The sequence below is a fragment of the Lathyrus oleraceus genome, chromosome 7 (genome assembly GCF_024323335.1).
Source record: "Lathyrus oleraceus cultivar Zhongwan6 chromosome 7, CAAS_Psat_ZW6_1.0, whole genome shotgun sequence".
In the NCBI taxonomy this organism is placed as follows: domain Eukaryota; kingdom Viridiplantae; phylum Streptophyta; class Magnoliopsida; order Fabales; family Fabaceae; genus Lathyrus; species Lathyrus oleraceus.
Window position 1 is genome coordinate 176,654,932 of NC_066585.1, and position 12,694 is coordinate 176,667,625.

A 12,694-nucleotide genomic window follows, 5' to 3' on the forward strand; every position below is an offset into this window, starting at 1 on the left:
AATCCTGTGTTAGCTAGTCCTGCAGTAACTACAATGCAGTCACACATACATGTCATGACATCCGTCAAGACATTAGTGTTTTACCATATAATTCAGCCAATTAAACACCTACAAAATGCACAAGAAAGAATGAAATCTAGAGGAAAGAATGAATTGTTTTCATGTTAGAAGAAGAAGATATGAATGAAAGAACAATAGAAGGAGAAACAGGTGTCGTTCTTAACGAACCGGTCGGAGAAGAGGAGAAACGATGGTCGTTCTTAACAAATCAGTCAGAGATGAAAAAACGGTTGTCGACGGTAAGGTTGATAGAAACAAAATTCCAACTGATTCATTAAGAAGGTCGTGAAACGAGGAATACAAATATGGCTTCGATTTTTAAATTGAAGGTGATGATGACCATATATAGAGTGGAGAGAGAGAGAGAGAGATTTTAATTAATACATTTGTTAATTATATATTAGTCCTTTTTAGTAATGTATATTTTGTGAACAAAAATGATAATTTTAGAAGTGCATGCAATTGAATTGTTATTGTTAAAAGTAGATTTCTTTATCCAATAGTAATCCAACAGAAAGAAAAAAAAAAGACGTTTGAGTTGACTGAATTGTGACCTAAGTTAGTCATTAGTGTTAGTACTTGGTTGGTTCCTTAGTTGCTTCATCTTCACACTTTCTCTCCACGTCACACTTTCTTCATGTTTCAACTGCCAACTAAACTACTCTGCTTTTTCATTTTCCTTTTACACGATCCTTTATTTTTTTCCTCCAATCTGGGTTTCACTACTCATTCAGAGCTTCAATTGAATTTGATTTTTTGAGTCACGGATATGTTACATATGGCTTTTTCATGCTTTCTTAAACTATCTTTCAAATTCCTTCATCATTTCGCATGGTATGCAATTTATTCCTCCTTTATCTTTCTCATTTTTCTCATGAATCTTCGCATTGTTAGCTCCAACTTATGCGAATCAGCATTTCATTTGTTTTATTTCCTTCTATTTTCTAGGCCTCTTGTTGCTCTGGTGTATCCTATGTAAGTTATTGTTCTAGGTTTTTGTTCTACCCAAAAAGTTTCTACCTTTTACATTATTATTGTTTCACATATTTTGATCTTTTTGTGATTATAATTCTTGGACAGGTGTGCTTCCATTCAAGCAATCGAGACTGATTCTTATGCAGAAACTAAGAATTTGATCTCATATTGGATACTTCTTTCATTCATTTATCTCTTTGAGTATGCTTTTATCACCCTTCTACCATGGTAATTCTTTACTCAATGTAAATTAATGTTGCAAATGATTCCCTTTTGATTTTTGTAAACAAATTCATCGAGATTTTAACTACTTTAATCATTCACATGTTTCATACCAGGTTGTGGGTCTGGCTGTACGTTAAGCTAATGATCATCTTCCTGCTCACCATACCGGACTTTGGACGAGCTACTTATGTTTATAATAACCTTATCCGCCCCATGAAATTGCAAATAGTCGTCGCATGGAGGTTTAATGAGTACTGGAGGAAGTGTTTTGTTGAGAAAGATGACTTTTTAATGCATGCAGAGAGATATGTGAAAGAAAATGGAACTGAAGCCTTAGAGAAACTCATTGCTAGTAAGGTAAATAGCTATGTCACAATATGGTGTATAAAAAAGTTGGGAGTACTATAACTCTAAGAATTATATGGATATGTCTCTATATCTGCATAAAATTGGAAATTTTAGCTAATTTTTCTTTTTTTCATATTGTAGAACACAATGTGTAGGCCTGATGCAGAAGTGACAAACGAAATCATATCTACTGATAATAAAGAAATGCTAAAGGTAAATTTTTTATGTTAAGTCAATTGTGACATTATTATAGTTCTTGTAATATGTTGTTGTAAATGTCAATTGTACCTGTCTCGTTCTCGCGGTGAAATTTAGAATACATAATGAGGGAACTTGACTTTCTGCAGACAAATGGTGAACGACTCCAAACTGAGCACCTAGACATCAAAGATTTGGAGGCTATTGAAAAAAGAGAAACTCCTGCCACCAAGCAAGTAAGACTTCATTCGTATTCACTCCTAACAGAAATCTATCAAGCACAATTATTTTTTTGACTCGAAGCTTTCTAAGATGTCATTTATGAAAGGTTTAGTCTTACAAGTACATATAAATGTGTGGATGTGATCATGATTTTGTTGGATTGTTGGTGTTTCGGCGTTTTAGACTAATCGTACTTTTATTTGAGGCGTTTCTACATTTTCATCTACAACTAAAATGTAGTCACAGTCTTCTATTTAAATGACTGCCGTAGTGGTTGTATATCATTCACATGACAGTCTTTGAACTGTGTGAACTAGTTGTATCATCTTTTGTTTTTTCTTGTGCTTTTCAAGATTTTCGTTAATTCTACAATGCTTGTAACTGTTTTGTTCTGAATAGTGATCTTTTACTACAGTATTCTTTAGTTTCATTTTATAGCTAGGAAAGATGAAACTTTATGGGGAAGAAATGGTAACAAGTAACTAAAATGGCTCAGGAATTCTGAAGTTTTCTACCCGTAAAAAATAAAAAGAACATATTCTGTTTTTCGACTGTGAGTAAGAAACCTAATGATACCACCCTTCTCTGAAGTATAGGTCTTCAAATTGAATTATCTTCTCCCTTGTATGCCTGAGTAATAACCATAGATTTATGTTGAAAATGTTCAAAATATATATATTCTTCCAATTATATTGGGCTGTCTTGCATGAAGTACTTAGTCTGTGTGTTAACATTTGGATGTTGTAGGATATTCCTGTCATACCTAAAGTTGGGCCAAGTCAAAGTGCATCATCAGCCACAACCAAAGGAACAGCGGAGAATGACAGAGCTGGTGGAGAGGTTCCTCAGAGTTCTACTTCTACACAGAAGGAAATGCAGAAAGAGTGGACTTGTGCTTTATGTTTGGTAACAACATCGAGCGAGATGACCTTGAACTCCCACCTCAGTGGAAGGAGACACAGGGCTAGAACTGAAGCTTTAATAGCAAAGAAGCAACCTACTCTTCAGAGACAAAAGGACGCAGTGACAAATGAAATCTTAGCTACGGATGATAAAGAAATGCTAAAGGTAAAATTTTGATATTTAAGTGTTGTGAAATTAATATAATCCTTGTTACTAGTTCTTGTATGAGTCAATCTACCTGTCTAAGTCATATGGTGACATTTAGCGTACTTAATGAAGGAGTTTCTTGTGCAGACAAATGGAGATCAAAGACTCCAAACAGAACATAGAGACATCAAAGAGAAAAAAGAAATCCCTGCAACCAAGCAAGTAAGAATTCATTCATAGGCTAGTCCTATTGTGCACAACGGAAGTAGGTGTTGTACCATGCACAAATTTGTTTCTATCGTTGGATCAATAAGTTCCACCATTGGATGGTGGAACTTAATGATTCAGTTGTGGGAAACAAAAATTGTGCATTGTAGAATTAGTCTCGTTCACTCAAAATAGAAATCTTCCAAAGGCAATAAATTCTAGAATTGAGGCATGCTAAGAGGTCATTTGTGAAATATTTAGGCTTACAAGTACATTTTTATTATATATAAATTGTGTGGATGTGGTGATGATTTTTGTGGCCGTTGTTGTTGTTGCTAGAGAACCTATGATAATACTGTGGCAAGTCAAAAGGCATCATCAGACATAGTAGAAACCAAAGCAACAGCAGAGAGTGACAGAGCTGGTGGAGAGATTCCTCAAAGTTCTTCAAGACTGAAGGAAGTGCAGAAAGAGTGGACTTGTGCTTTATGTTTGGTAACAACATCGAGCGAGGCAACTTTGTTTTCCCACCTCAAAGGGAAGAAACACATGGCTAGTTGTGAAGCAGCTTTGAAAGCGAAGAAGCAAGCTGCTCTGCAGAAGCTGAAAATCTATCAGCCCAAAGAGGAGGTGAAACAGAAGAATGTTAACAATATGTTAAATTCGAAGGTCAAGAATGGAGATGGTAATGTTAACAAAGAAGAGGAGGTGAAACAGAAGAATGTTAACAATGTGTTAAATTCCAAGGTCAAGAATGGAGATGGTATTGTTAACAAAGTGTTGAAGGTAGTGTTGGATAATAAGGTGGAAAAACTGCAAAAGAACATGTCTGAGCTTATTAGCATACATAATTCAAAATTAATGTGTAGAGTCTGTAATGCTGTACTTCATTGTGAGAACAATGTTGCCTCTCACTTAAATGGGAAGAAACATTTGGCTAACATGCAAAGCAAAGTTGATAGTTTAAAGAACCTTAGGGACATTGGCATTGCTTGAAATGAAGCTGAAAAGGGGAATTGGGGTAAGAAGCCTCCTTGACATTGTTGCAGAGGATTAAATGGAAGTACTTGTTCATTTTTAAGATTTTAGTAAAATTAATTTTCATGAAACTGACATAAATTTTTATTTTATTTTCTAAGAAAAAGATTAGAAGTTGAGTTCTGGTTTGTAATAGTAATACTTTCTTAAAAGTGAGCTTAGAAAATGTTATCTTTTGATGGTTGTGTTTCTTTTCTGTTGAGAATTCATTCTCATTACACATGACAAATCATTTCTTTTTTTTCACATTCTGTGTAAGTTAGGAATAAATTTGAAAGTTAACAACTCATTCTAAGAATCCTATTAGAAAGGGTTTAAATGTATTTTTCAACCCTTAGGTTTTCAAGTATATATATTATTGGGTCATATTTCAAGGTAAACCTGAAGCAATTTATAGGACAACTTTATGTGGGTGGATATAATATTAATGGATTCTGTTCCTAAAACATAAGCCATCATTTTAGAAAACAATATGCACAACACGAGGAGAAAAAAGAAAAGAAAATACACAACAAGAGTGCAAAACTATGGCATTTTATTGAAGAGTTCAAAGATTCCAAGACAGTAAAAGATTATACACATGACTCTCTAGTAATCAAGATTTTTGAGAGGTTGGCATTGCCAAGTTAATCTTGCTACCGCCTACAGAATCCTTCCACTGCTGAGTTATTGTTTTGATCTGTGTAAAAAAGTTAACCCCTGCCTTGCCTGCAATTCAACAAAGCATAACATCATGTTCAAATCAAACACTATAGCCTATATCATAAGAAAAATGTAACTCTTGAACAATGTAAGTGATAAATGATTGCATAACAGCCAGAGTTTGTATAAATCACTCTACCGTAGAAATTGAGATCGCCAGCAAATGAAGCCTTGTTGCCGGTAAATGAGAAAAATGGCAAAGGAACTGGAATAGGAACATTGACACCAACCTGGTTCAAATTTCATGTTAAAATGCAATGTGATTGGTTGATAAAAAGCATCTCCTAATGCATATACTGGTTGAAATTTACAAGCGTTATCATTTGTTAACATGCTTCCACGAAGTAGTAAATTTTACCTGCCCGGCCTCAATCTCGGTCTGAAATTTCCTAGCAGCAACACCAGAAGTGGTAAATATAGAAGCACCATTTCCATACCTGTTAGAAAGGTTAGAGTAATTAGAAACAAATATATAGCAGTTTAACAAAAGGCAATGACAGTAGTGGCGTGTTGAGTGAGTACTTGTTTTTGTTGATAATGTTTATGGCCTCTTCTAAGCTATCCGCCTGAAGATTAAAACAAAACAGAAAACAATGTAATCAGGAAATATTTTACCAAGAATTATATCTTTGGTATTTCAGTATAAAGCAATAAGATTCCAAGGAAGAAATAAAGAGACACACCTCCATAAAAAGAAGAACTGGGCCAAAAATCTCCTCCTGCATGTGTCATGTTAAACACAGTTAAGTTTAATATACATCTAAACCTCAACTCTCTACTCTGAAGGAATTCTTTTAGTAGAAACCTTTAGATCGGAGATTGATAGAAAATACCTTGTAGCACTCCATGTCGGTAGTGATATTTGATAAGATGGTTGGCCCGACAAAATTGCCAGATTCATATCCTGGGACCTATTTGTCATGCGTGTATGAATTGATAAACAATCCTTAAAATTTATGTTTAGTTATCTCTTATCATGTTTTTATTTTTTTCTTTGAAAAAAATAATAATAAGATAGTTGAAAATGGCAGTTAAGGGTATGAAAGTTACCACTATATTTCTTCCATCAAGCAGCAGTTTGGCACCACTCTCGACTCCAGATTGAACTAATGAGTGCACTCGCTCCTTTGCCTGTGAAGCCAGTTAGAATGTTTTGGAAACAAATAGCTAAAATATACACAACAATTGGTGTGAAAATGAGATTGAATTGAATAGCCATAGCAGTAATTCTTGAAGGACGCATTGGAGATTTGTTATTCAATTATTAGTTAAGATGCACCTTGGAAAACAAGTAAATGAGAATCATAAGCTAACCTGTTTGCTGATAACCGGACCAAGATCCGTATCAGGTTCAGTTCCAGCATTTACTTTAAGAGCTTTCGCACGCTCTATGATTTTTGTTTCCCTGCATAAATAATGCAGAGTTTTAAAAAATTAAGTTCATAATCAAAATCAAATTTCCAAGGTCAAAAGATAATAAAGTTGAAGTCAACAAACCTATACAAGGTAGTCCAATTTTTAAATACTGAACACGGTTTTTTCTACACAAGGTAGTCCAATTTTTAAATAACACTTTCTAGACAACCTATTTAGTTTTTTTTTTGTTTTGTGAAATTGGAATTACGATAAAATATTCATCATTTGTGATTATACAGTAAATGCAAAAACTCTCCACATTAAAAAATTACAAACACAAAATCCGTGATAAGCACAAATGAGTCAAAACAGAATGGAGTATGATACCATTCTTTGGAGCCTCCCACAAAAACAACTGTGCTGAGAGCCATGCACCTCTGTCCAGCAGCTCCAAAACCAGCAGCGACTAAAGCATTTATAGTGGCATCGACATTTGCATCTGGCATGACAATTGCATGATTTTTGGCCCCCATATTAGACTGCAAACCATACTTTATATTATTACATGAACATTAACCAATATTTCACAAAGAGGAGGAGAAACAAATTGTACCAACCTGGACACGTTTTCCTTTAGCTGCTGCTCTTGAATATATGTGCATTCCAGCCTTTAATACAAATATGAAAGTCAAATAGGTGTTTGCAGAAAATAGAATTTAGTTTGCAAATTTTTAGCATTTGAATCATTTGCCCTCTATTATTTATCTTTCTATCTATGCACAACCGAATGGAAAAAAATATCACTCAATTTTCTGACAACAGGTCACAAAGAGGAAACAATAAAATCAATGAAGTGAAAAATGAAACAATGATTATAACACTTACAACATTAGAACCAACAAATGATATGGCTTTAATATCGTCATCATCACAAATGGCATTCACAACATCCTGTCACCAATTGTATAATTAAGAAGATCAATCCATAAGAAAAGTAAAGCACAATTATTTCATTCTAAACATATCATAAAGTAATAAGCCGTCGGCCATGGAACAACTGTTTTATGAATGAAATCAATTTTACGATAGTATCAAGTATTCTTTGTATAGTACAATATTTTATGCAACTCTAAGATTTAACTTGAAATACGATGAGCTCATCAAATGCAAAATGAGCACATTTGATCAGTGAGTATCAAAAGAAATGTGCGAGCAACAAAAGTTTAGTTAAAAAGTTGTGATGGCATACATGAGTTCCATGAACAACATTTAAGACACCCTCAGGCAAACCGGCCTCCAACGCCAATTCTGCAAGCATCATAGAAGCACCTGGAAAAACAACAAAATTCAAATTACAACCATGTCTCGTCCTCTAAGTGTTTTGGAGTAAAGATATAACACCCAATTACAGTGAAATTTAGAAGTTGGGAATGGCTACAAAAGACAAAAATCCCGAAGAAAAAAAAATGGAAGTCAATAATACTATTTCTTGGAATTTGTAACTCAATGTCCTGCATATAATTTCCAAAATCTTCAATTTTGTGAGCCTTTAAATAGCAAACAGATGGTTAGGTTAGTGAGTGAAAAATCCCTGGCACTCTCTTTAGAAGAGATCATATTAGAGGCAATTGTTTAATTAAATTTCCAACTCATGGTGTTCACAATACAGTTTGAAATGAATTAAGCATGCTCCTAATGACAAACAATGATAAAGTCAGTTTCTTTATTATAGTATTACAATATGCTCCAAATTAAGATGATTCAAGGATATTGATAGAATGCGAACATCACCTGGGTCTTTCTCTGACGGTTTTAGAACAAAGGTATTGCCACATGTAACAGCCACGGGAAACATCTGCAAATAACGGACATTCAGAACTTTTTATAATGTTCAATGCTATGAAGCTCCGACACGCCATTCACACGGCGTGTCGCCGTGTCGGACATGTGTCGGACACCGACACGCATACGACACGCGTACGACACGTTTTTGAAGTGTCTAACGAGAAAATAATATTTAATTGTTGCGGACATGAATACGACACCTTATTTCAAATAAAGGACACGGTCCAATTCAGAAAATTCCAGAATTTTTCTTTTAAAAAAAGTCCAACTCAAAATTTTTCAAAATTTAAAAAATAAATAAGTTTTTTAGCTTTCATATTCCACTTTTTTACTATAAAAACAATACAATTAGGATTCCTTATTCTTTTATATTTCACTTTCACTACTTTTGTCTCCACAAAATTCTTTTATCTTCTCAGATTATTTTCATCTTTGCATGGTTTTCATAAGGTATTTATGAATATCAATTATCATGTTTGAAATTTGTTTGAGAGTGTTGAAAGAATTTTTTATTATTTTATCTTAAATAAACATAAATTTTGCTTCTCATTTTAAACTATTTACAAATTTTGCCCATAAATTACATTATTATATTAATATATAAAATATATATAGCCGTGTCCGTGTCCTATGATTTGTACATTAGCGGGATCCTCGTGTCCGTGTCGTGTCCTGTGTCCGTGTCCGAGTCCGAGCTTCATAGGTTCAATGCAATAATTCGTACACCACATTCCGGTGAGAATTAACCATCATGGAGATAGGTAATACAAAGTTCTTGTCGATAACTGTTTTTAGATAATTCTATAAAATATAAAGTAGACTTGTTCTGTTCCATACATGATGGATGATATGGATGTGATGAAAGCAGATAAGAAATAAAGGTGAACCAAATTACTGAAAGGCAATATATCAATTCAATAGCCAAAAGATAGAAGACTTCTTACCCACAAGGGAATCATTGCAGGAAAGTTGAAAGGACAAATACCAGCACAAACACCAATTGGTTCTCTAACGCTGTATGTGTCGACCCCGTGTGATACATTTGAAACATACTCTCCCATTTGTAGAGTTCCCATTCCACAAGCATGTTCAACCACCTCTAAATGATATAAATTAAAAGTACTCAATAATCACATTGCCAAAAATTATGAGCATAATTATGATGTCGCTACAAAATGTTAACAACCAAGTTATGATAAAGACCAACCTAAGCCACGAAATACATCTCCTTGTGCATCCTTCAGTGTCTTTCCTTGTTCAGTGGTCACATTAAGAGCAAGTTTATCCTAAAACAAATACAAAGTCGAAAGATAATAAACTTCTAACAGTATGCATGATAGAAGGGGTGGTGTCTATATTCGCAAAAGAATGCACCACGTCTTCTAGAATGTTGTAAGATGCTCACCATATCTCTGCGTATGAGCTCCTGGAGCTTCAACATAACACGTTGGCGTGTCGTGACCGGAGTGTTACGCCATGATGGAAATGCCTTCTTTGCTGCAGATACAGCAGCTTTAAACTCGTCAACTGTAGTCAACGGAACTTGTGAAACAACTTCTTGTGTTGCCTATACTCGGATTAGAGAAACATTAGAAATCTGCATTTCTCAAAACTACAAACAAACACAACTGTAAACTCAGTGTATAAGAAAAAAAACACCTACCGGGTTTATAACATCGATGAAATTTGATGATTTTGAGTCAAGAAGCCTTCCCCCAATAAGATTCGGAACCCTCTGATAGAACACAATCAAAATAAGGTTAACAAGAACTCACTAACAATAGAGGAAATTTGAAGTAGCATAATTGAATAATGTAATTGTCAATTTCCACTACGAAAATTTCAATACATAAAATAGAATCATGACCTAAAGCAAATTGTATAACATCTTAACTATTAATGATCTAAAAGAAACAGAGTAGCCAATTTCACTGGAGAAAAAACAAACCAAGAATCAGACTAAAAGTTGAACTTACCGGAGCATTGCGGCTACTGGAAGATGATTGAACCGCTGTTGAGAAATGGAAATTTCCCAAAGCAGAGATCTGAGGCATGAGAAACTTCAATTTTGCTGCAAACACAGATAATAAAAAAAAATGAAAACTATCTAAATAAGAATCATAATTCAAAACATTGATCAATCATCGCCTATATGGGCATAAAAGAAACGATTGGTGAGTAATGAATTGTAGACTTACCGCGTCGAATTGAAAGCTGCAGCATCACGGTATTGGTGATTGAAAAAATTAAGGATGATAGAGTTTGGAACGAAAGAGAAGAAGATGAGTCAGCACACTGAGTATGTAATCGTAATGTGGAAGGTATAATCTATAACCATTATATTTTAAACAAAATTACATTTAAATAAAAAATTACATCTCAGATGGTGCATCCCTATTTTTTTATCTTTTCGTTTTTTTTATTATTAATAAATAATTTTAATCATTTTATAAATATAATAATTAATTAAAAATAGGAAAAAATATATATTTTGTTATTTTAATTTTGTAATATATTTTAATATTTATTTATATTTTTAATATTAAATATTTAATAAATATAAAATACATTGGAAAATTAAATAATTTAAAAAATTAAAATATGAAATAAAATATTTAATAAATATAAATTTAAATAGGCATTAAAAATTATATTGAAATATAATATTAAAAATTATAATACGATAATTAAAAATATAAAAATAAATTAATTATCATATCGATACTCTTATTCGATATAAAAAAGGGAGAGTTGGTTAGGAAAAAATAAAAAATGTACTGTATTGAAATTTACAAAATCCATATTTATAAAAAAGTCTGGAGGTAATTTTATTAACCAGGTGGAGTTGGGTTTGAAAGATTTTATTATTACGTTGCATAATCTGATAGGTTGGAGATTGACCGTTGTTGAAGAGTGTCAGATATTTATAGTAATTAATAACATTAATTGATTAATTTTGATTTTAATTAATTAAATTTATGAATTTCGATACATTTTAAATTTTTTCTAACCAACTCATATTTTTTACATCGAACAAGAATATTAATATGCTAATTAATTTATTTTTATATTTTCGATTATTATAGTAACTTTTAATATTATATTTTAATTTTAAATTTTTTTTAATGTCTATTTAAATTTAAATTTATTAAATATTTTAATGCATATCTTAAATTTTTAAATTATTTAATTTTCTAATATATTTTATATTTATTGAATATTTTATTTTAAAAATATAGATAAATATTAAAATATACTAAAAATTAAAATAACAAAAAAAATATTTTTTAATTAATTTTATTAATTATTATAAAATTTCTCAAGTGTTTAGTTTTATCTCAAGTGTCATTACAATTGTTGTATGTATTTCTGATTATGGATTTCAATTTAATGTGAAAAATAATAAACCGTTATATATAACCGTCATTTGTGAAGAAAAAAAAATTAAAATTTAAAATAAAATTAAAAAGAGTATATTTGAAAGAAAAAAAACTACATGAATTTACCTTGACAATATTATTATAACTGAACAGCCAAAGAGAAAATGCAAGACAACTTCGTGTTCGGAGGAACCCGTGACTTATATAGAATAGATTTAAGACAAAATGCAAGCAAAATATCAATATGTCTCATACAAATGTAATATGGATGTATGGGTATGTGTAAGAGAATCCCTAACTTTGCTATTTGGATTTGTGGTATATTATAATAAAAAATTTATCTTATATATCTGCATTTATCCTTATAACTCAACATTTTTATTGAAAAATATAAATTTTATTTTTATATATTTTTAACTAATTTATCATTTTATTTTTTTAATTTTACTTTACTTATTAGAAGACTTTGCAAAAGAGTTACGATAATAATTTTTAAGTATTTTTTAATTTTTTTTTTGTGTACCGGAAGATTTTGCAAAAGAGTTCCGATACACAAAAATTGATTATCGGAACTCTTTTGTAAAATCTTCGGATATGCAAAAAAAATTAATACTTACAAAATGAGTATCAAAACTATTTTACAAAGTCTTCCGGTACACAAAAATTTGACTATCTTCTTATAAAGTCATCTGAGACACCAAAAAATATTTAAAAAATGTTTGAAAATTAATTATTGGAAGTCTTTTGCAAAGTCTTCCGGTACATGAAAATTGACTACCGAAACTCTTTTGTAAAGTCTTTTGATACACAAAAAGAATATTTAGAAAAATACTTGAAAAATGACTATCGGAACCCTTTTTGTAAAATCTCCCGATACAAAAAAATTGATTATCGGATTTTTTTTTTGCAAAGTTTTCTTGTACAAAAAAAATGTTAAAAAATGCTTAAAAAATAACTATCGAAACTCTTTTGCAAAAAGTATTCCCAAAATGTCATCTTCCCAAAAAAAAATTCCTCCAATGTCACTTTTTTTGTCTTATAGTATGAATATTTAAATATTTTATAGGAGACTCCATCCTAGACGGCGG

At 31.8% G+C, this 12,694-nt stretch overlaps 2 protein-coding genes across 2 annotated transcripts; one reads left to right on the top strand and one right to left on the bottom strand.

The window, feature by feature from the left end:
* Window positions 1–616: 616 nt before the first annotated feature.
* Window positions 617–4,512, top strand: LOC127105426 (uncharacterized). Its single transcript, XM_051042609.1, has 9 exons — window positions 617–894; window positions 1,009–1,035; window positions 1,141–1,263; window positions 1,374–1,617; window positions 1,750–1,821; window positions 1,956–2,042; window positions 2,776–3,096; window positions 3,226–3,300; window positions 3,625–4,512. Exons 1-9 carry the CDS (start codon window positions 830–832, stop codon window positions 4,279–4,281), a joined length of 1,671 nt encoding a protein of 556 aa, XP_050898566.1. The 5' UTR covers window positions 617–829; the 3' UTR covers window positions 4,282–4,512.
* A 327-nt stretch (window positions 4,513–4,839) lies between these two features.
* LOC127105427 (methylmalonate-semialdehyde dehydrogenase [acylating], mitochondrial) lies at window positions 4,840–10,569 on the bottom strand. Its single transcript, XM_051042610.1, has 19 exons — window positions 10,425–10,569; window positions 10,203–10,297; window positions 9,890–9,961; window positions 9,632–9,793; window positions 9,434–9,512; window positions 9,171–9,325; window positions 8,173–8,236; window positions 7,631–7,710; window positions 7,267–7,332; window positions 6,999–7,049; window positions 6,769–6,920; window positions 6,340–6,430; window positions 6,076–6,156; window positions 5,859–5,936; window positions 5,709–5,744; window positions 5,548–5,591; window positions 5,384–5,462; window positions 5,165–5,255; window positions 4,840–5,031 (listed from the first exon to the last, which is right to left on the bottom strand). Exons 1-19 carry the CDS (start codon window positions 10,447–10,449, stop codon window positions 4,919–4,921), a joined length of 1,614 nt encoding a protein of 537 aa, XP_050898567.1. The 5' UTR covers window positions 10,450–10,569; the 3' UTR covers window positions 4,840–4,918.
* Window positions 10,570–12,694: the final 2,125 nt, after the last annotated feature.

Bases quoted from the DNA above. Each gene is read 5' to 3' on its own strand.
- LOC127105426 (XM_051042609.1), top strand. From the start codon at position 830: ATGTTACATATGGCTTTTTCATGCTTTCTTAAACTATCTTTCAAATTC. The intron at 1,822-1,955 runs GTAAATTTTTTA...GACTTTCTGCAG, and splicing joins ATAATAAAGAAATGCTAAAG to ACAAATGGTGAACGACTCCA. The intron at 2,043-2,775 runs GTAAGACTTCAT...TGGATGTTGTAG, and splicing joins AAACTCCTGCCACCAAGCAA to GATATTCCTGTCATACCTAA.
- LOC127105427 (XM_051042610.1), bottom strand. From the start codon at position 10,449: ATGCTGCAGCTTTCAATTCGACGCG. The intron at 7,333-7,630 runs GTATGCCATCAC...AATTGGTGACAG, and splicing joins ATGTTGTTCATGGAACTCAT to GATGTTGTGAATGCCATTTG. The intron at 5,745-5,858 runs GTATTTTCTATC...TGACACATGCAG, and splicing joins CCGACATGGAGTGCTACAAG to GAGGAGATTTTTGGCCCAGT.